This window comes from Lepidochelys kempii, chromosome 6 (assembly GCF_965140285.1).
Source record: "Lepidochelys kempii isolate rLepKem1 chromosome 6, rLepKem1.hap1, whole genome shotgun sequence".
Lineage (NCBI taxonomy): Eukaryota > Metazoa > Chordata > Testudines > Cheloniidae > Lepidochelys > Lepidochelys kempii.
In genome coordinates this window covers 68,452,087-68,474,989 of record NC_136385.1, presented here as the reverse complement: position 1 = coordinate 68,474,989, position 22,903 = coordinate 68,452,087, and the positions used below count along the sequence as shown (strand labels likewise).

General features: G+C 43.7%; 1 protein-coding gene across 1 annotated transcript in view; it reads right to left on the bottom strand.

Moving 5' to 3' along the window:
• The window catches only part of RGS6 (regulator of G protein signaling 6), a 170,098-nt gene that overhangs the window by 52,522 nt on the left and 94,673 nt on the right, over positions 1 to 22,903 (bottom strand). The window contains exon 13 of the mRNA XM_073350672.2: positions 21,334 to 21,520. Within this exon, the coding sequence (XP_073206773.1) occupies positions 21,334 to 21,520 (187 nt within the window). The remainder of the gene's footprint in view (positions 1 to 21,333; positions 21,521 to 22,903) is intronic.

Genomic DNA, 22,903 nt, shown 5'->3' with positions numbered 1-22,903 from the left:
GCACCGTCTGCTGCCAGAAGGCAATGGGTTGCTGCTACTGTGTAGCAATGCCGTACCGCGTCTGCCAGCACCCAGGAGACATACGGTGACGGTTACCTGAGCGGGCTCCATGCTTGCCGTGGTATGGCGTCTGCACAGGTAACTCAGGAAAAAAGGTGCTAAACGATTGTCTGCCCTTGCTTTCACGGAGGGAGGGAGGGAATGGGGGCCTGACGATATGTACCCAGAACCACCTGCGACAATGTTTTAGCCCCATCAGGCATTGGGATCTCAACCCAGAATTCCAATGGGCAGCGGAGACTGCGGGAACTGTGGGATAGCTATCCACAGTGCAACGCTCCGGAAGTTGACTCTAGCCTTGGTACTGTGGAAGCACTCCGCCGAGTTAATGCACTTAATGCACTTAGAGCATTTTCTGTGGGGACACACACACTCGAATATATAAAACCGATTTCTAAAAAACCGACTTCTATAAATTCGACCTTATTCCGTAGTGTAGACATACCCTAAGTGTAGTACTGTGCATGTGTCTTTACTGAATTTCACCTTGTTCATTTCAGACAAATACTCAAATTTATTAAGGTCATTCTGAATTCTAACCCTGTCCTCAAAAGTGCCTGTAACGCCTCCCAGCTTCGTGTCATCTGCAAATTTTATTAAGGTACTTTCTATTCCTCCATCCAAGTTATTAATGAAAATATTGACTAGTATCTGACCCAAAATAGATCCCCACTGGACCCCATTAGCAGGGGGGCTGGAACAACTTTTATAGTGGGGTTGCTGAGAGCCACTGAACCAGACTGTAAGCCCTGTATATGATGGAAACCACTTCAAGCCAGGGGCTGCAGCAGCACCCTTAGTTCCAGCACCTGTGCCCAGTAGATACATCCTCCCAGTCTGACAACAAACCATTGATAATTACTTTTTGAAAGAATCTTTCAACCAGTTGTACACACACCTTATAGTAGTTTTATCTAGACCACATTTCCCTAGTTTGCTTATCAGAATGTCTCTCAGATTCATAGACTTTAAGGCCAGGAGGGACCATCGTACTAATATAGTCTGACCTCCTGCACATTGCAGGCCACTCTTGTAATAGACCCATAATCTCAGGCTGAGTTACTGAAGTCCTCAAATCATGATTTAAAAACTTCAAGTTACAGAGAATTCACCATTCAACTCTAGTTTAAACCAGCAAGTGTCCCATGTCCCTCACTGCAGAGGAAGGTGAAACCCCCACCAGGGTCTCTGCCGATCTGACCTGGGAGACCATTCGTTCTCCACCCCAAATATGGTGATCAGTTGAACATGGAGCATGTCATCAAGACCCCCTGCCAGACACCTCGGAAAGAATTTCTGTTGTAACTCATGTGGGACGGTGTCAAAATGCTTACTAAAATTCAGATATACCACCTTTACTGCTTCCTCCCATCCAATAGGCCACTAACCCTAAGTAAGAAGGTAGTTAGGTTGGTTTGGCATGATTTCTTCTTGACAAATCCATGTTGGCTATTCCTTAGCACCCTGTTATCCTCTGATTGTTTAATAATTACTATGCATTACTGAGACCTGGCTAGATGACACAGCTGGAATTGTAGTGGCTCATGTTGCTTTAGCTAATCACTTAGGGTATGCCTACACTGCAAAAAAAGGTATACTCGGCTCAGGTTAGCTGACCTGCATTAGCAAGCTTGGGTTAAAATAGCAGTGAGGACATGGGCAATGAGACTTTTAACTCAGGTTAGCAGCTTGAGTTCAACCCCAGGCTCCTTTATAGGCTTTCACTCAAACTGCTAATCTGAGATAAAAGATGCATTAACCCGAGTTAGTTAATTTGAGTTCAGAATGCATTTTTTTTTCAGTGTGGACATATTCTTAATCTGGAATATGGAGAAAATAGAGGTTTGCTTTGTGCATCTGATATCAAGCAAAGCTGATCTCCCCTCCCAAGGATGGCTTAGTTTGGGTCTGTGCACCTAATATCAGGAGTCTCACATATTTATCTACTTATGAAGCCCCATGTCACAGTAATACCAGTGTCTCACATGTGTTAAAACAGTCACAAAACGATCTCTCCCCCTTTCTCCACCTGTAGGAGTAAACATGAACAGTTAGCCTGGGTGTATTTTTGTGCCTGTGGATGTGAAGAGCTAATTGTGGAAAGTGAAGTCAAAAAGAAGAGAGTTTTGCATTTTGTTCTGAAGGCAGTAAGGTCTTTGTGGTCATTCTCCTCTCTTTGGGTAGTGAGCTGTATTGAGTTACATGGGAACCTCTCTGAAAATTCTGTCTCCCTGGGGTTGGCAGCTCCATCATTCCTATGGAACGCAGCCGCTGCAGGAGGCTATGATTGTGGATGCAGAGATGATCTCTCATGTACCTTGAGCCAATTTCATGCAGGAATTTGAGTATCAGGACAAAGACCTTGAAGTGTGGAGAATGGAGCATTGAGGGGATATGCTCACAACAATCTGTTTTACGGTTAGATTTTTCAGGGTATATGACTCCATTACTCGATAGAGTGACATGATCATACCTAAGAATGAATGATACATATAGTTAATTATCATCCTCTAGCAAAGGAACTAAGGTAAAGTATTCATGCTGATTAGATCTACAGGTATCATTTGTTCACTCTCACCTGTGGTCTAGTGAGTGTGATCAGAACAGCCCTGCTGTAGGTTAACTCTTTCTCCTAAAAGATCCCAGAGGTAGTGCAGGTCACTTGCTTCTACTCTCTGAGACCGTACGGTATCTCCAGACAACAGTCTTTGCTCCCCAGTCTCTGAATTTGAGCAGCTGAGAGCTACAGGTCTGTGTATATCCAGCATTCTGGATAAAGTATCCCTTTTTTGTTTACAACATGTGAATTCTGTCTCTTCTCAAGTCTGAAGAACACTATACAGTGCAGGAGGTGTACAGCCATTCCATATTCTCTGTGCATAGCTTTACATCATGTCTGTTACATTTTGCAAATAATTGCTCAGTTGCTGTTGCAACATATGTTACACTGTAAATGTGAAAATAAATAGTAAATTTTAAAAAGGAAAATGTTGACACTTCTGTGGATTAGAAAACAAAGGACCAATTAGGTAGTAAATCAGGGAACTTTTCTTTACCATAGTTATGAGAGACCAAAAGGAAATCACACCCCGGCTACGGCTGACAGCTGAAGTGTGGGGAAGTAAACCCTGATAAGACGCAGCACCCCTCTGCTGTTTTCCCTTCACATGCCACATCTTTGGAAAGAGATGAAGGACAAGCTTTGTAAATTTTCTTGACAAGAAAGGAAAGAAAAAAAATATCAAAGTTGGAAATCCAGATGGGAATGTGGGAGGTGGATGAGATAGCAGAAGCTGTCTCAAAGTTGCACCTGCTTCAAATCAATGTGTTGCAACAAGATCTTAAGTCTCTCCCTCCCCCAAGCAATCAAAGTACAATGACCCTGACTAGGGCAGAGGGTGGCAGCCGACCAGCCAACCAGGACCTTGGGAATACCAGACGAGAATGTTGGAAACGGCTGAGTGATTTAAAAAATAATTTTATAATGCACTCTTCTAGGCTGGGTACCTGATAGAGCTCAGCAAGCATTTTCTTCATTCAAAGCGTCCTTTCTAGTGGAAAATCTTAGCTATTTTCTCTGAATTGTGTGTACAAGAGAAGGGCAGTTTCTCTGGTTGAAAAGTGGGGATGTTGTTTTTTTACATCCATCCAAAATTTCATGTGCTCCCTGCCTGGTGCAAAATCTTCACAAAGTCCAAGCTTTTTAGGTCTTGCAGGCTCTGGGCTCAAGTATAATGTTCTTGCAACCTTCCAACTCAGATGGCATTCCAATATGCCCCAGATTCTACCTTGCTAATAGAGAGTGCCCCACATTCTGGTATATATTTAGGAGTAAGCAGAAGCTAATGCTTGTCTGTAGCTGTTTGGATGGACGAAGACACATCTTGAGATTCTCTACACCCTGTATGTTTTAAGGTACAGTTTCTATCACATTTGGAGTATAAAACATTCTTTTAGAATAAAAAAATTGCCCCATTAACAGAGGATCTACACAAGGCCTGTGCACCACTTAAGTTCCACAGGCTTCATATTACATTCCTCCAGCTTGTCCTCTGGAATCCTGCCCTGGCTTACAGGATCCTTGTAGCACAACAGCACAAACACAGACCCAGGGATCATCAGCAAGCTCTGTGCAATAAAAGAACAGAACAAACCCTGGAAGAGAGTCAGTTACAACATTTAAACCTTTTCTGTGTCATTGCTGAACTTAATGTTCTTAATAAGCACTCTTATCTGATCACCATCGAGTCTAAACGAGTACTGAGAACTGCACTGAAACTTGATTCAGATTAGGTAGGAGGAATTGCCACATCAGCACCAGAAGCAGAAGGAGCTGGTAGCAGATGTAGTTCAGAGTATGCATGAAATATGTAGCAGGAGGAAGGATCTAACCTTACTATACCCTAAAAGAAAAACACCCTGTTTACCCTTCCCTTTATATTGATGACATGCCCCTGAAATCACAGATAGGGTGAAATGCTGGCTGTTATTTCTTCCTGGAGCTCTAGGAGAAAATAGAGTTAATAAGACACATGCACCTCTAAATATACTACCAAGTATATAAAGACTAACAATATTTTCCACATCTCAAGGACGATTTTAACCAGTTGGTTCTGGGAAACTTTCACAGGAGAGTGCATCAGCCACTTTGTTAGAAGCTCCTGAGATGTGTTGGATGTCGAAATCAAAATCTTGGAGAGCTAAACTCCACTGAATACGTTTTTTGTTATTTCCTGAGGCGGTATGAAGCCACGGTAGCGCAGCATGGTCGGTTTGCAGGTGGAAACGCCGTCCCCAAACATATGGGCGTAGCTTTTCCAGAGCGTAGACAATGGCATAACATTCTTTTTCACTGACTGACCAGTTGCTTTCCCTCTCAGACAGCTTCTTGCTGAAAAACACGACAGGGTGGAATTCTTGATCCGGTCCTTCCTGCATTAAAACTGCTCCCACACCATGCTCGGATGCATCTGTGGTTACTAGGAACGGTTTGTCAAAGTCTGGGGCCCTTAGCACACGGTCAGACATGAGTGTCGCTTTAAGCTGGTTAAAGGCCTTCTGACACTCTTCGGTCCACTGAATGGCATTTGGCTGTTTCTTTTTGGTTAGGTCTGTCAGTGGGGCGGCGATTTGGCTGTATTGCGGTACAAATCGCCTGTAATAACTGGCCAAGCCTAAGAAGGATTGGACCTGTTTCTTTGACTTTGGGACAGGCCACTTTTGGATAGCATCCACTTTGGCCTGTAGGGGGTTGATAGTTCCTTGACCCACCTGGTGTCCAAGGTAAGTCACTCTGTTTAGGCCTATTTGACACTTCTTAGCCTTAACAGTTAGTCCTGCCTCCCTTCTGTGCTCAAAGACTTTTTGTAGATGTTCCAGGTGTTATGCCCAGGAATCCAAAAATATGGCCACATCGTCAAGGTAGGCGACTGCATATTCTTCTAATCCCGCTAGGAGACCATCTACAAGTCTTTGGAAACTGTCGGGTGCATTCTGCAGCCTGAAAGGGAGCACATTAAATTCATACAGCCCGATATGTGTGGTGAAGGCTGATCTTTCCTTGGCGGATTCATCTAGCGGTACCTGCCAGTACCCCTTGGTTAAGACCAAGGTAGAGATGAACTGGGCCCGTCCCAGTTTCTCTAATAGTTCATCTGTGCGTGGCATTGGATAGTTGTCTGGGCGAGTTACAGCATTTAGCTTACAGTAGTCCATGCAAAAACGTATCTCCCCATCTGGTTTGGGAACTAGAACCACTGGAGATGCCCATGCACTGCCAGAGGGGCGGATTACCCCTATCTGTAGCATATTCTGGATCTCCCATTCTATAGCAGTTTTAGCTTGAGGAGACACCCGGTAAGGTTGGACTTTAATTGGGTGAGCATTACCTGTGTCAATGGAGTGGTATGCCCATTCAGTCTGTCCTGGGCTGGCTGAGAACATTGGCGCATAGCTACTGCACAGCTCCTTGATCTGCTGTCGCTGCATACATCCAAGGGTCATGGAGAGGTTCACCTCTTCCACGCCACCAGCACTTTTCCCTTCATAGGTGACAGCTTCAGGCCACTCAGCGCCATCTCTTCCCTGGGCTGTAAACTGACAAACCTTTAATTCTCTGGATCGATTAGAAGAGCTGAGAGGCGGTGGGTTGCTCCGGGCCGCCGTCCAAGCTCTCTAGAGGCTTTCATCTGCTTCCTGTTTGGTCTGGAACTGTTCCCTTGATGCTGGAGACATCAGTTCCTCATTGGATTGTGGACCTAGGCTTGATACCTCTGGAAGAGATGTAGGGAATGGAGCTGTTTCTGTTGACTGTGAACCGCTCTCTGCTGATGCACTATGTTGGGGTTCAGGCTCCGGCTGAACCTCTTGTGTAGGGTTATCGGCTGCTGCTGGTTCAGTTTCGGTGGGGCCCTCTGGTGTTGGGGTTGCAAGTACTGGATTCAGTGCTGGCAATGGGTCTGGTGCTAGTTGTTCTGCCGGTTTCAATTCTGGCTCTGTCTGGGTCTCTGGGATTGGATCCACTACTGCTGTTGCAGACATTGGCCTGGTGTCCGGGTCCATCACCTCTGACCGGGTCCTGGTAGAAGCTTCCAGAACAGAGCTAGGTGGGATGGCTTGCTTAGCCTGGCTGCCCGTGACCATTCCCACCCTCTTGGGTCGCTTCACATGATTGACCAAGTCTTCCCCCAACAGCATGGGGATGGGATAATCATCATAGACTGCAAAAGTCCACGTTCCTGACCAGCCCTTGTACTGGACAGGCAACTTGGCTGTAGGCAAATTGAAAGAGTTGGACTTGAAGGGTTGAATTGTCACTTGGATCTCTGGGTCGATTAAATTGGGGTCCACTAAGGAAGCATGGATAGCCGACACTTGTGCTCCGGTGTCCCTCCACGCGGTGACCTTCTTCCCTCCCACATTCACAGTTTCCCTCCGCTCCAAGGGTATCTGGACAGGTATCTGGGCCTGAGGACCTCTGGTGTGATTCTGGTGCAATGAACTGTAATCTGTTGGGGTTCTTGGGGCAGTTGACCTTTACATGCCCCGGCTCGTTACATTTAAAACATCGTCCAGCTGACAGGTCACTGGGGCGAGGTGGGTTGCTGGAGAATGGTGTGGCAGGACGATAAGGTGTCTGGAGTATTCCTTGGTGTGTAGCTGGGGCCTTGGGCTGCCCACAGTAGTAGGGTGTGGTCTAAGGGTGTCCCTTCTGGTATCTGCTCCAACTGCAACCAGGGTTGTTCCTCTCTCCTCCCTCCTCCCGTTTTGTTCCGGCTTGCCCTGCCTCTCTGGCAGTCTGGGACTGCTCGTATCGATCAGCATAAGAAGCAAGACTCTCTGCTGAATCCATTTCCTTATCCCATAAACACTGTTTTATTTCCTCCTTGGACATATTCAGGAATTGCTCCTGAGCTATCAAATCACACATTCCGTCAAAGCTAGTGACACCCCTTCCTTGGACCCATTTACCTAACAGATCCTTCATCTGGTTTAGATAAGCCTCATTACTTAGACCAGGCCCTCTCTTAAGGGTTCAAAATTTTACTCTGTACGTTTCAGATGTAATTTGAAATTGCTTTAAAACCAAATCCTTGAATTTATTATAGTCAGAAGCCTCATCAATAGGCATCTTATTGAATATGTCCAGAGCTCTTCCAGTTAATTTTGCAACCAATGTGGTCATCTTGTGAAGTTCAGGAATTTTATGGAGAGTGCACAGTCTCTCAAAGGTGAGAAAATATTCAGCAATATCACTGGATTCATCATACTGTGGACATAGTCGCTCCCATTTGTGGATTGTTGGGGAAGGATGGTTAGGGTTATCCAGCAGATTCTGCTTAGCCTTTGCCTTCTCCATCTCCAGTGCATGCTTCTTCTCTTTTTCCTTCTCTGCCTCAGCATGCTTCCTCTCTTTTTCCTTTTCCTCCATTTCTTTTTCCTTTGCCTCCATAGCTGTCCTGTGAGCAGCCTCTTGGTTTTTTTTTCTGTCTCTCTAGAAACTTCTTCTAGTCTGTGAAGACTGGTGAATTTCCCTGCAGGAGGTTAACTACCCTGCCTTTAGGTAGAGAACACTCCAGCTCACAAAAGACAATTCTCTTTTGTCTCTGCTCTGGCCCCAAAGCAGAGAAAAAAAACCCCTCTAACTGCTTTCAGCCAAAAACCTGCTTTTCAGCAGCCCAAAGGAAAAAAAAATCCTTTTCCAATCTGTGCTTCTGGTTTAAAAAAATCTCAAATTGATCTCAAAATGATTTCAAGTTAATCCCACCGCTCTGCCACCATGTCAAGGTTCCTTCCCCACTCTGAACTCTAGGGTACAGATGTGGGGACCTGCATGAAAACATCCTAAGCTTACTTTTACCAGCTTAGTTTAAAACTTCCCCAAGTTACAAACTATTTTACCTTTTGCCCTTGGACTTTATTGCTGCCACCACCAAGCGTCTAACAAATATATAACAGGGAAAGAGCCCGCTTGGAAACATCTTTCCCCCAAAAATCCTCCCAAACCCTACACCCCCTTTCCTGGGGAAGGCTTGATAAAATCCTCACCAATTTGCATAGGTGAACATGGACCGAAACCCTTGGATCTTAAGAACAATGAAAAAGCAATCAGGTTCTTAAAAGAAGAATTTTAATTGAAGAAAAAGTAAAAGAATCACCTATGTAAAATCAGGATGGTAAATACCTTACAGGGTAATCAGATTCAAAACATAGAGAATCCCTCTATGTTACAATCCCTTAAGTTACAAAAAGACACAAAAACAGGAATATACATTCCATTCAGCACAACTTATTTTATCAGCCATTTAAACAAAACAGAATCTAACGCATATCTAACTAGATTGTTTATTAACCCTTTACAAGAGATCTGACCTGCATTCCTGCTCTGGTCCTGGCAAAAGCAACACACAGACCGAGAGAACCTTTGTTTCTCCCCCCTTCCAGATTTGAAAGTATCTTGTCTCCTCATTGGTCATTTTGGTCAGGTGCCAGCAAGGTTATCCTAGCTTCTTAACCCTTTACAGGTGAAAGGGTTTTTCCTCTGGCCAGGAGGGATTTTAAAGGTGTTTATCCTTCCCTTTATATTTATGACACACCCATTAAAAACTCAAAGGGTTTTAATTCAAAATACCTTTAGCCTTCCGCAGCACACACACAAAAAACCCCCAATCTTCTGCATTTGTTTTTTTCTTGTTTCCATTGCATTTTCAATTTTCTTCCCTTTTTTCCCTTTTCAGACTACCTTTGTGTAATCATTTTAGCAGTGTCTGCATGTACCAACTATATCAAAATTACAAAGTTCCCTGGTTGAGCCCCCTGGTTAACTAGAGTGGTGCTAGCTATCATTGCTACGGTTAAATGATCATTGTAGACTCTGTTGGAGCCCTAGATTTTTAGAGATTTATAGTTTAGAAAAGAAATGTTTCAGGCTGGTAATTGACACAAAAGGTCTGCCTGAGAGTGAACTGCTTTGGAAAATTTGAGAAAAATCTATTTGACCATTCTCAAGTTATTTAAGTGACACAATAAATTACATCTGAAGTTTTAGCTGTTGGTTTTCCTTTGCACTCAAACAAGTGATACTGTTATTTAACAACTGATGCGTAATTAGATCATAATATGGATTTACCTCTTTGCTAAACTAGAAAAGCATAAAACCATGACTGCAATAAACATTGGGATGAAGGTACAGTAAGGTGGTGATGGGGAAAAAGAAACAACCATAAGCATTCAGAGCTCATTTTTAGTAATGTAGAGGAATCCACTGTTTATCCCTGTAGATCCACAGTTGGAAATGCAATGTAAAGCTTTACGGTTAGTTTATAATGTATAGATGGTAATATAACATATCTTTAGCATCAGAGCTATTGGAAATCTATGTGATAATTGGTTTTTCACCCTCAAATATATGGTGGAAGTGCAAAACTGCTAGGTGTTCTTTACATGCTCATTGTGGGAGCATACAAAGGTGTAGAGTTCTGGAATTCAGTATAATCCAGAGGTCAGCTTTGTACTATAGGAGGATTTAGAGCTAAATATAAAAACAGCTCTCCTGGGAGACAGGAGGGGACTCAGTATTCTAATGTCATACGAGCAGCTTTAGGTTTTGAGAGCAATGATCATTACTAAGAAGTTGATTCTCACAATATGGTGAAATCCTGGTCCTTGGCAAAAAACCTGAGTGAACAGGCTTTGCCTCATGGAGGAGGCAGGCTTTGCAGGGAATGGAATCCCCTTTCAACCAGGAAACACTGCATAGTGAAGCCTCCATAAACTATAGTAGTAGCCATAGGCCACTGCATCCCCATACATGTTGTCCAGCTGATACACAAGGTTCTTGAACTTACTGTTCAAGACTTTGCTGTAGCCCCAATCCATCTGCCACTTCCCTTTCCACGTTCCCATGAAGAGAATGCTACTACAAAGCTGAGTTTCATTGTGTGCAGGGATATTTGGAGTCCCTCTGCAGCAGAAGTGGCCCTATGGAAGTAGCCTACAATAGCAAATATCACACAACATGTCAATGGCAGGGGCTACATACAAAAAAGGTGTCCCTACTGTGATAAATTATGTCAGTCCTTTTGGAGATAAATGGAGAACACATGCTGGGTCCATGGGTAGATTTGTACTATTCACAAGTTATTGCAAAGTATCATATCATATGTTTGTATGCTCTGACTACAGATTTCAGATCAGATTTTGGCTTCAGAAGTTGTATGTTGAGTCATCCTGGAGGAGTTGCTATTGTTTGTGGCACAGGAAGCTAGTATGCTCAGTATTCTGCAGACTACTCTTCCTTGGGGAAATGCTGTATGGACAAACACATTGGCCAATGTACTTCTCATCTCATTCTCATGTGCTTTGGAGAGACCTATATTACTGAATGTACAAGGAGGGAGCTTGTTCCTTATGCCCTCTTCCTAACCCCACGCCCTTGTGCAGTACCGGAAGGGAGTCAATCATTGAGGTCTCATCCCGCAGAGAGACAATAGCTTGACAAAGGCTGTCATTTTAGACTTCATGACAATATGTCATTGTCATGAACTGATGAGATTTCAAGTCCATCAGTTCAGTCACAAAATATGGACACTAAACAACAAATTCAAAATGAAAATAATTTCAAAACCATGAATTACTTCAAGATTTGTAGCATGCACACATGTCCTTTTTAAAAAAGTCAGGAAACTGAAAGAATTAGTTGTTGAATACCTTCTACTGTGCAGAACCCTGGTTGGTATCTTTTGTCTTCTTCTTCTACAGTAACAGGGACTCAGATCTAACCCTTCACCTTCACTTTCCTGATTTTCACTATTTGCTACACTTAATTGTTCACCTGAAGATGGTCCCCCATTAGATTCATGATGTTTGGTCATAGGCTGCTCTGTGAAATCCACAGGGTATTTATTCATCCTTTAATCTGCATATTAATGTAAGCTTAACAGACAGACAGACATGGTGAGGGTTCTGGGGGGGACTATATTTCTACAATCACAATAGACCACACCTGTGTAGAGAAATTGGAGAGAAATGGAAGGAAGTGTTGCCCCCTACAGCCCAAAGGAGCTGGACACAGACAAAGGAGCAAGGGAGAACTCTACACCTGGTTTGTGCACAGTCTCTTCCGTAGAAGGATATCACTAAAAGTTTAATAACTGAGAATGTTAATTAGCAGAATGCAGTCTGGAGATAACAGCAAAAGACTGAGTCAGGACTCCTGAGTTCTGTTCCATGCTTTGTCATTAACTTGCTCTGTGACCATGACCAATCTCTAAACTTCTCTGTACTGGCTCAGTTTCCCCATCTGAAGACTGGGGATAATACTTATTTTCCTTTACAGTAGTGAGTGTGTATGTGGGCTGGCTACATGAGTGGAGGTTGAAATACATGATTAAATTGTTTGTAAAGTGCCTTGAGGGTTTTGTACAAAAGATGTTACAGTTCTGCAAAGGTTTATTATTTTTAAACTTTCCTTTCTTCCAATCATTTCTACTCAAGACCCATCAAAAAGAGATCTGTCTACTGAATGGGCAATATGAAATACATTGCTCTTCATCTGCTTGCTTCATTTCTTCCTTGCTTGAAAACACCAAACAAACAATACACACACACTCTTTCTCAGAGGTTCTCGCTTTCAGGAGAAGGGAAAATGAGAGCTCACACGTGGAGAAGATCTCCATCAACCCTTTAAGTGTTTGCTTTTAATGTCAGAGATCAACATGGTCCTAATATTATTACGGTAATAGTCTCAGATAAAGATGGAATCAAAATGAAAGGCTGATCCCTTGAAAATTTTGTAGAAGTTCCTATCTCTATAATGTGCCAGAACAAACTGGATCCAAATTTGGGGCTGCTGAGATCTGGAATTGGATCCAAACTTCATGGGCCAAGTGCATCTCTAGTCTGAGCAGATGGAGTCTGGCACAATGATCTAACTCTGCTTTGGAATTAAGTATCTGAGCAGTACAGTTAAACCCTTACTTGAGCTGAGATCAGAACTGAATTTCCCTAAACCATCTCCATATTAAACAACAGCTGATTACCTCAGGTAATTGAACATAAATCTAAAATAGCTGTTTGGTTTATCAAACCAGAAAACAAACAAAAAAAGTCCAACTAACCATACACAAAAGAAACCTCAAGGGCAACTTCGTGGCACATTCTATTAAAGTATGCATGGCTCCAGAATCTACCAGGAAATGTCCTACAACCAAGCATTAATATCAGGAAACTCAGCGCATTCTTGTGATATTGGTTCACAATGCCATGGCCTGTGAGACTGGAACATAGATCAATGGCTCTCTGAATGGTAGAGGACATTTCAACTGGCTAGGAACCTAATAAAAATTTGAAAAATAAAATAAAATGGAGTTTATTAAAAAAAACTCAAAAGGATGTCAGGAGAAAGTAGAGCTTGTGTGTCACATAATCAAGCCCCTATTTCTACCTCAAGTAAGAAATGGGTTGGTGATCAGCAGCTTCATTTGCAGAAGGGGGATGTTTGGTACCTATTTACTTTCCAAAGCTGACCCTGGCAGCGTCGTGTCTTAGGGCCTCACACTGGTTGCTCAATGATGCCGATACCTGTTCTGAGAGTTTAGAACTTGCTAAGTGGTGCACTGGTTTAACTGAGCTGACCTTTCCCTATGGTGTCCTTGTATTAAAAGCTGCTTTAGTCCCAAGTGAACACTGTTTTGATCGTTACAATCTTTTGCTTAGTGGACAGTTGTCTAAGAGCAGAAAATAATCATTTAAATTGGCAGTGTCTCCTCCAGAGGAGACCAGGATTGGAATAACAAAAGATGCTGCAGATCAAGGTTGAGGAGCATTAGCATAGCTGTGTATATAGGGGATCAGGGAAGAATAAGCAATGGGGGTTGTGCAGATGAATGAGGTGCACTTGTAAAAGTATCAGGGTGGGAGTGGGGAGCTGGGCTCAGGAGTGGAATAGCATAGAACAGGGCTAGACAGGTCTTAAGTGTACTGGCAAAGATGGATGGGGGCCTGGGATGTGACTGGAATAGCAAGAGGTGCAACAAGGCAGGATGGATGTGCATAAACAGAGCAGTGTGGGAATACATGAGTAAAATATCAGATGGGGGGAGTTTCGCAGGGCCGGATTGAGTCATGTTAGCAAAACTGAATGGGGCAAAGGTGGCAAAATCCTTACTCATGCTTAAATCTATTTTATTGGGACCACTGTAATGCACACTAAATTTATCTAAAATTTAAATCTAGATTATAAGTACTCCGAAGTTCAAGGATGTTTGGATCTAAGATTTTTGTTCAGCTCAGTATAAAGTTAGGGGTCATTAGCAAAATTCAACCCCACTGAAAACGGAGGTAGGAGTGGGACTTGGATCAAGAGGTTTTGCCTTGGGCTCATCTACAATGTTTTCTTAACCTCCCTTGTTGTTCTGCGTGGTCGTAACTTTTCTGTATAAGTTCTTAGTGCAGGGAAGGTATGTTCTGTAAAGCATTGTGTACATATACAGTGTTATATAAATGAATTATAACAATAATATGCTATAGTTTGACTTTTTGGTCTTCATGTGTTCAGTAGTTTGAAGCACATTTTGTCATATTACTTCCTTCCCTTTTATTCCTATGCCAACATTTCTTCTCTGTTTTTCCAGTGTGCTCCTGGTATTCTGTACGGATGTCATCTCACAGTTCAGCATGCAGGCAAGATACTACTCTATGGTCACCTTTTCCTATTTTCTTAATTCAGATACAGTGTTTTCCTTTTCTCAGCTGAGCCAACCCTCTCTCCCCTCTTAGAGCATCTCGAAGTCATCGGCATTTAATGAATGCACTGTTTGGTAAACTGAATTTGTTTCTCCTTATACCAAGACTTTCACATAGTTTTATTCTGTCCCCTGTCTTGTGTAGTTTTAACATAACAGTCACATTTCTGCCTCCCTGCCGTTGGTATGTTTTGACTGATTCTGTCTGGCTTACACTACAGGAATGTGATGTGTTGAACTCTCATGGAATCTTGGTGCCTGTACACTCAGATAATGGAAAGGTGCCCACAACATGCCAGGACTTTGGAGCCAGCCAACACAGTTTCACAAGGGGGCAATGCTGACCAGGGAAGGGATGTAGTTAGGGTACTCAGGGTATGCTATGTGGAGCCTACACTGATGAGGCTCCAATTGAGCACATACCATATCTTAAAGCAGCCATCTTCAGACTGAGCTCCTGTGAAAGCTGGCTGTGCAAACAGAATCTGCCTTTCTCCAGGGTGAATCCATGGTAGCTCCAATAGTCAGTCTAGTTTCCCACTAGGCATATGGCATTTATGTTACCTCCTATGTCTGCTTTTTCTCATTATTTAGCCTCATTAGTTAATTTGCCAATTAACTCAGAAATTAGTGGTATGGCTTTCTAAGGGCTTTAAACTATTAGAAGCCATCTACAGTGCACAAGCAGCTAACTTGGATACATGATCCCCATGAACTCACTCTGAATTCTATCTTTGGAGTGTTTTTGTAGGTAGAGGATTTGATCTCCAACTCGAATACAGGAGATTACAGGAGAGCACCTCTGACTCGTTGAATCTCTTGGTCATGGGAATATTTTCATTTACTGCAACAGCAAGTGGTGGAATCAAAATCTATCAGGAGGCAACCACATTTAACTAAAACTTGTCTTAGTAACTCCCATTTGATTTGATTAGCTCCCTTTGGGCAGCAATTAAAATTGAAATTGATCAGTCCAAGTCTAGATTTTCTGCCATCTTCTTCCAATTAAAAGTTTATTGAAAGCAAGATGGACTTCTTAACAATAATTCTACTTATTGTAATAATTTTCTTTTGCACTCACTCTTGTTGTGCTGTAATAACTTTGAGCTATATTTTCCCATCACAATTTCTCCTGCTTAAAGGGGATCTGCAGGTGACACAGAGACGCCACAGCTCCTGGTCATCTGTTTTGGGGTATGGCTGATGGAAAAAGGTATGCATTGTTAATCTCCTGCTATAAAAACTGCTTTCAGGCTGCTTTAATTTATGCTGGAGTCTGCCTTGGAACCTTTGCACACACCCCTTCTGACTCATGACCAAGATACAGAGGAATAAAGCATTTGATTCAAGTTTGAAGATTCCTCTCCTAACCTTATAAAAAGCACTACTCTACAGTCATGGTCCAAAATACATCACAGCTGACAGCAGTGTTAATGCAGCATTTTCACTAAATTAGATCTCTGAGAAATGTACAATCTAGTATGCATAAGGCATGGGGACGAATGGAAGATTGTTCTTTATACCCAATACAGGCAGGCTGAATATCTAGTAATGCCATTTGGTGTAACCTATGCCCCCACAAAGTTTTAACATTTTGTAAATGATGTGATCAGGAACATTCTGCACCAATACCTGATCATATGCCTTGCTGATATACTGGTGTAGCAGCACTGAGCAGCACTACCATCATGGCTGGTCCATCCTGTAGAGGCTTTGGACGCATGATTTGTATGCCAAACTACAGACGCGTACCTTCAACCAGTCCACCATTGAATTTTTGGATTACATTATTTCCCCAGAGGGTATTCAGATGGACCTGCACAACTGGACAGAATCCCGGACCCACTGAGAAATTCAATGCTTCCTGGACTTTTGCAAATTTTTATAGGCAATTCACCACCAATTTCTCTGAACAAATATCTCCCCCACCCTCTGACTTCCATCCTTCATAAAGCTGTTTGGTTCACTTGTTTGGCTGAAGCCCAGTGTGCTTTTGACCAGCCTTCACCATGGTCACAAATCTGGCACATCCCGATCTGACTCGCCCATTTATAGAGGAAGCAGATATGTCCAAGGTGACATGGAGGTGCTATGACAGTGCTACAGCATTCTGCTGGCAGATCATTTTGGCCACCTCAAGACCTCCCACATGACTGCCCATTTTTTCTGGTGGCTCCACATACAGGTGATCATGAGCTAAGCTCAAGAGCTTGACCCGGTACTTAGTTGGAACTACCAACTGTCTCTGAGGATGCCAGTCTTCCTGGTGTCCACCAGAAAGAGTTTCCTTGTATAAAAGTCCTCTTTCTGCAACAAACCTGGATCAATTAGAAGAGCTGAGAGGTGGAAGGTTGCTCCGGGCCACCGTCCAAGCTCTCTGGAGGCTTTCATCTACTTCCTGTTTGGTCTGAAACTGTTCCCTTGATGCTGGAGACATCAGTTCCTCATTGGATTGTGGACCTAGGCTTGGTCCCTCTGGAAGAGATGTAGGGGATGGGGCTGTTTCCGTTGACTGTGAACCGCTCTCCGCTGGTGCACTATGTTGGGGTTCAGGCTCCAGCTGAGCCTCTTGTGTAGGGTTATCGGCTGCTGCTGGTTCAGTTTTGGTGGGGCCCTCTGGTGTTGGGGTTGCAAGTACTGGATTCAGTTCTGGCAATGGGTCTGGTGCTAGTTGTTCTGCCAGTTTCGGTTCTGGCTCTGTATGGGTCTCTGGGATTGGATCCACTACTGCTGTTGCAGACACTGGCCTGGTGTCCGGGTCCATCACCTCTGACCGGGTCCTGGTAGAAGTTTCCAGAACAGAGCTAGGCATGATGGCTTATTTAGCCTGGCTGCGGGTGACCATTCCCACCCTCTTGGCTCGCTTCACATGATTGACCAAGTCTTCCCCCAACAGCATGGGGATGGGATAATCATCATAGACTGCAAAAGTCCACGTTCCTGACCAGCCCTTGTACTGGACAGGAAACTTGGTTGTAGGCAAATTGAAAGAGTTGGACTTGAAGGGTTGAATTGTCACTTGGATCTCTGGGTCAATTAAATTGGGATCCACTAAGGAAGCATGGATAGCCAACACTTGTGCTCCAGTGTCCCTCCACATGGTGACCTTCTTCCCACCCACACTCACAGTTTCCCTCCGCTCCGAGTGTATCTGGGAGGTATCTGGGCCTGAGGACCTCTGGTGTGATTCTGGTGCAAAGAACTGTAACCTTTTGGGGTTCTTGGGGCAGTTGGCCTTTACATGCCCCGGCTCGTTACATTTAAAACATCGTCCAGATGACGGGTGACTGGGGCGAGGGGGGTTGCTGGGGAATGGTGTGGTGGGACGATAAGGTGGCTGGAGGGTTCCTTGGTGGGTAGGTGGGGCCTTGGGCTGCACCTGGTAGTAGGGTGTGGTCTGAGGTTGCCCCTTCTGCTCCAACTGTGACCAGTTTTTTTCTTTTCTGCCACCTCCACCCATTTGGCTCCAATCTCCCCCGCCTCGATTACAGTTTTGGGCTTCCCATCTAGGATGTATCTTTCTATTTCCTCAGGAACACCCTCTAAGAACTGCTCCATTTGCATTAGGAAGGGCAAATCTTCTGGAGATTTAACACTTGCTCCTGATATCCAGGCATCCCCACGTTTCACAATGTGGTAGGCATGTCAGGTAAATGACACGTCTGTTTTCCACCTTAAGGCTCTGAACCGCCAACGGGAATGCTCGGGTGTTAGCCCCATTCTGACTCTCACCTTGGTTTTAAACAGTTCATACTGGTTTGTGTGTTCCTTAGGCATTTCAGCCGTCACCTCAGCTAAGGGTCCACTGAGCTGCGGCCTCAGCTCTACCATCTATTGGTCTGTAGAGATGCTGTACTCAAGGCAGGCCCTTTCGAAGTTTTCTAAGAAGGCCTCGGTATCATCAGCTGCCTTGTAGGTGGAGAACTTTCTGGGATGGGAAGTAGTATCTGGAGAAGGATTGCTAGGGTTTGTTGGTATATTCTGCTGAGCCTTTGCCCTCTCCATCTCCAGTGCATGCTCCCTCTCTCTTTCCTTCTCCTCCTCCACATGCTCCCTCTCTCTTTCCTTCTCCTCCATTTCTTTGGCCCTTGCCTCCATTCCCATCCGCATGAGATCTATCTGTCTTTCATGTTCCTTTTGTTTTTCCTCAGCCTCAAATCTGGCTAATTCCAGCTTTTGTTGAAACGTGGAGTCTGTCATCCTAACCTCTCTGTTTTTAACTAACTTTACACCCAAGAGTTAGAAATAAAACAAACAAACAAAAAAGCTTGTCTTGTAATATTTTGCTGTGCTGTAATATGATACCTATATTCTGATAGTGATTGTCAGCCTACAGAAAAATCCAACCCCCCTCCCCAAAACAAAAACAAAAAACCAAAAAAAACCCTCAAAACCCCTAACACCTTTGTCTCCAGGCAAATAGGCAGAAAAACCCTCTAGTTGCTCTTAGGTAAAAAAAAAAAAACTTCTTCTAGTCTGTGAAGACTGGTGAATTTCCCTGCAGGAGGTTAACTACCCTGCCTTTAGGTAGAGAACACTCCAGCTCACAAAAGACAATTCCCTTTTGTCTCTGCTCTGGCCCCAAAGCAGAGAAAAAAAAACCCTCTAACTGCTTTCAGCCAAAAACCTGCTTTTCAGCAGCCCAAAGGAAAAAAAAATTCCTTTTCCAATCTGTGCTTCTGGTTTAAAAAATCTCAAATTGATCTCAAAATGATTTCAAGTTAATCCCACCGCTCTGCCACCATGTCAAGGTTCCTTCCCCACTCTGAACTCTAGGGTACAGATGTGGGGACCTGCATGAAAACATCCTAAGCTTACTTTTACCAGCTTAGTTTAAAACTTCCCCAAGTTACAAACTATTTTACCTTTTGCCCTTGGACTTTATTGCTGTCACCACCAAACGTCTAACCGGTATTATTATTATTAGGAAAGAGTCCGTTTGGAAACGTCTTTCCCCTCAAAATCCTCCCAAATCTTACACCCCCTTTCCTGGGGAAGGTTTGATAAAAATCCTCACCAATTTGCATAGGTGAACACAGACCCAAACCTTTGGATCTTAAGAACAATGAAAAAGCATTCAGTTTCTTAAAAGAAGAATTTTAATAGAAGAAAAAATAAAAAGAATCACCTCTGTAAAATCAGGATGGTAAATACCTTACAGGGTAATTAGATTCAAAACATAGAGAATCCCTCTAGGCAAAACCTTAAGTTACAAAAAGACACAAAAACAGGAATATCCATTCCATTCAGCACAGCTTATTTTCTCAGCCATTTAAAGAAAACAGAATCTAACGCATCTCCAGCTAGATTACTTATTAAGTTCTAAGACTCCATTCCTGTTCTGTCCCCGGCGAAAGCATCACACAGACCAGAGAGAGAGGCTTTGTTTCTCCCTCCCCCAGCTTTTGAAAGTATCTTGTCTCCTCATTGGTCATTTTGGTCAGATGCCAGAGAGGTTATCCTAGCTTCTTAACCCCTTACAGGTGAAAGGCTTTTTCCTCTGGCCAGGAGGGATTTTAAAGGTGTTTACCCTTCCCTTTATATTTATGACATAGTCCATCTGACTAAAATGGCCTATTTCATCCCCTGCAACCATCTTTCCTTTGCTGAGAATACTGCCCAACTCCTGATGCAAATCATAGTTCATCTTCACAGACTTCCAGACCACATAGTTTCAGACCAAGGCCCACAGTTTACCTCTTGCTTCTGGTGCGTAGTGCTCTGGTTACTGGATGTCTGCATAGTTACCTCCCCATGCACCATCCCCAAACAGATGGGCAAACTGAAAGGGTGAACCAAGTACTAGAATACTTTAGATGTTTCATGAACTATCACCGGGATAACTGCTCCATGCTTCTGCCGTATGCAGAGTTTTCCTATAGCACTGCCAACCCAGGCCTCTTCAGGTTAGAGCCTCTTCTTCTCAAATTATAGGTTGCCACATTCAGCTGGGACCCTTCCAGATATGACAACAGATCAACTTGGTTACCTTTATACTACAGCTTCTCCAGTCCCCCAAAATACATGCAGTTTTTTATATTTCCGTTTTGAAGCCCTATACTAATAATCTCTTCCCCAATCAAACCACACCACCACCACCAGTCAAAATCCAGGGTCACGAGTAGTTCGAAGTGCATGCCATCCTCGATGTCCAATAGACATGTGGACACCTGTACTATCTTGTGAACTGGGAAGATAATGGTCCCAAAAAGCACACCTGAGAATGTGCTTCCCTTGTCCATGCTCCAGGTGAGGGAGTTCCAAAGGACTCACCCCAACAAGTCTGGACCAGCACCACTCTGAGAGGGAGCCTGAAGGGCAGGTGATATAAGCACCTGTGGGACTAGAACTTGAGACCATGGAGGTTCCAGGATGCTAACGCTTTTACATTGCCACCAGGAGCTCAGACTGGGCTTTGTGAGGGAACCCAGTGAATCTAGACACTTCAGGAAGTACCATCCAGTGGGGCCTGGATGGCAGCCCTCTGATTGGCCTATGCCAGTGTATAAACCAGGAAGCCATCACAGGGAGCTGTGTGAGCAATGATGCAGACCACCTGCTTGCTTCCGCTCCAGGCCTTGCCTTATTGTGAACCTTAGGCTCCATCTCTTGACTTATCCCCAACTTCACTACTTTCCTCCTCTCTGTAACTGGTGTCTAATCCTGACTACCTGGTATCCTGACCTGGCACAGCACCGACTCCGCTACTTGTCTCTTGACGCCAACTTGGTAACTAACCCTGTCCATGGCCTGGACCAGACACTTTGCTCCAACTTAGCACTCCTTGTAGATTTGTCAGTTTAGGAACATCTTTGTTTCCAGGGGAGTATTAGCCTCTTAAAGCCAATAGATTTAGAGAAATACAGTTCACCCTGCCTGAGCTGAAATCACTGAAGTCCTTTCCAACTGCACCTCTCTTTTTTTCTTAAAATTAAGTGGATAATGATGCCATAGTAAAATATAAGGAGTTATCATAAAACTAGCTATTTAATTACTAGTTTCCTACTAGTAATAAAATCAAAATCCAAACCTGGGCATCTTCAAAAGTGTATCTCCCTGGATCTTGGACGTTTTGACTTGTTCTCTCATAGCTGTGAGAATCCAGGTTGATAGGGCTTTGTGCCCCTGGAGATAGAAACTCTTGCCAGATTTCCTCCACTCTGGTGGCGACATCCTGCAAAGATTGTCTTTTGAGATCTTGGACAGCCAACCAAAACCTTTTATGGGAAGTAACAAAACAGAGAAGAAAGAGAAAAGAAAAAACTCAGAAATAACTTTGTGGATCAACCCTAGCAGAATCCTGAACCAGTGGGGCCTGGTCCTACACCTACTGGAGTCAACGGCAGAGTATCCATTTATGTACTTGACTTGGAGAGGTCCAACATGCTCTACACCAATCCACTAAAACATTATGAGGGGCAGAAAAGTAACTCTAGAATGTCTCATATTCAAAATGTGCCACTTCCCTGCATGTCTGACTGTATGCATACAAACTGCCTGTCATTCCTATAAGCTCTGCAGGGTCCATACAGCTACGGGAGAATGGATAGCCAATATCCAGAGTTTCAGAGAAAGGCCAAAGAATATATCTTGGTGAGCTTGGGCCATCACATGACACTGTAAAGGAATAATATTCCTTGCCCAACTCTCTAGCCAGTAGCAGGCCTTTCCTACACACCTGGACTTCTAACATGAGTGAGGTGAGTTTGCACCATTTTCTCTCTTGTTATGATCAGTGTCATAAAAATAGATTTGTCTCCTGCTCCTCCTTGTTGCTACAAACTCTCTCACCAGACTGAAGTACTTAATCCATCCGTGAAATCTGTGAGAGACAGCAGTGGGCTGTGTTACTTTGACCTTTTAAAGCCTCCTGCAGCTTGATTGGCTGGCCATTCATGGTCTCCTCCTCTACAGCCCTAGCAACCAGCAAGAAAGAGTAGAGGCAACCAGCCAACTGAAATGAAGAACACTTCAAAGATCAACAATTTTGTGGGCCCACAATCAGCATCAACAGTTTATATGGATCATTACAATGAATATTTTTCATTCTCAAGGCAAATGATACTAGCTCATCGCTTAACCCATCTTCATTACAGCCTTAAGATTGCAATCTGGTGTAGTCCTCTTTGGACATTATAATGGAGGACAGATACTGTATAATGTGCAGGGTCAAACTGTATTTATAAAGCAGGTCTGTGAAAGGCCTCAATCCTTAATCTGTAAAAACTTTCTTCTCAGGTTCTGACTACAGGGGGACAGGGAATGAGGGAAAGTGTGTCATTTCATGGCTAAGACATGTAAAGTAAACAAGAAACCCTTAGCAAAAAGGGAAGAGGGCAAAGCCGCATGGTCACTGTGCTCAGTGGTTGCATAACACTAAAGGGATCACAGCTTCCTGGAAAAGGAGCATAGCCCAAGTAGTCTCCGTCCAAACAGCACACATTGGTCACAGTTGCAAGCAAGTGCATACGGGGCCAGATTTCCAATTAGGCACAGTAGGCACATGCCTAGGGGTGCCTTACCGCTCTAAAACTGTGTGCAACGCAAAGGTCAGCCGTAGGCGGGGAAGGCACTGAAGATGCTGTGCCTAGAGGAGCATA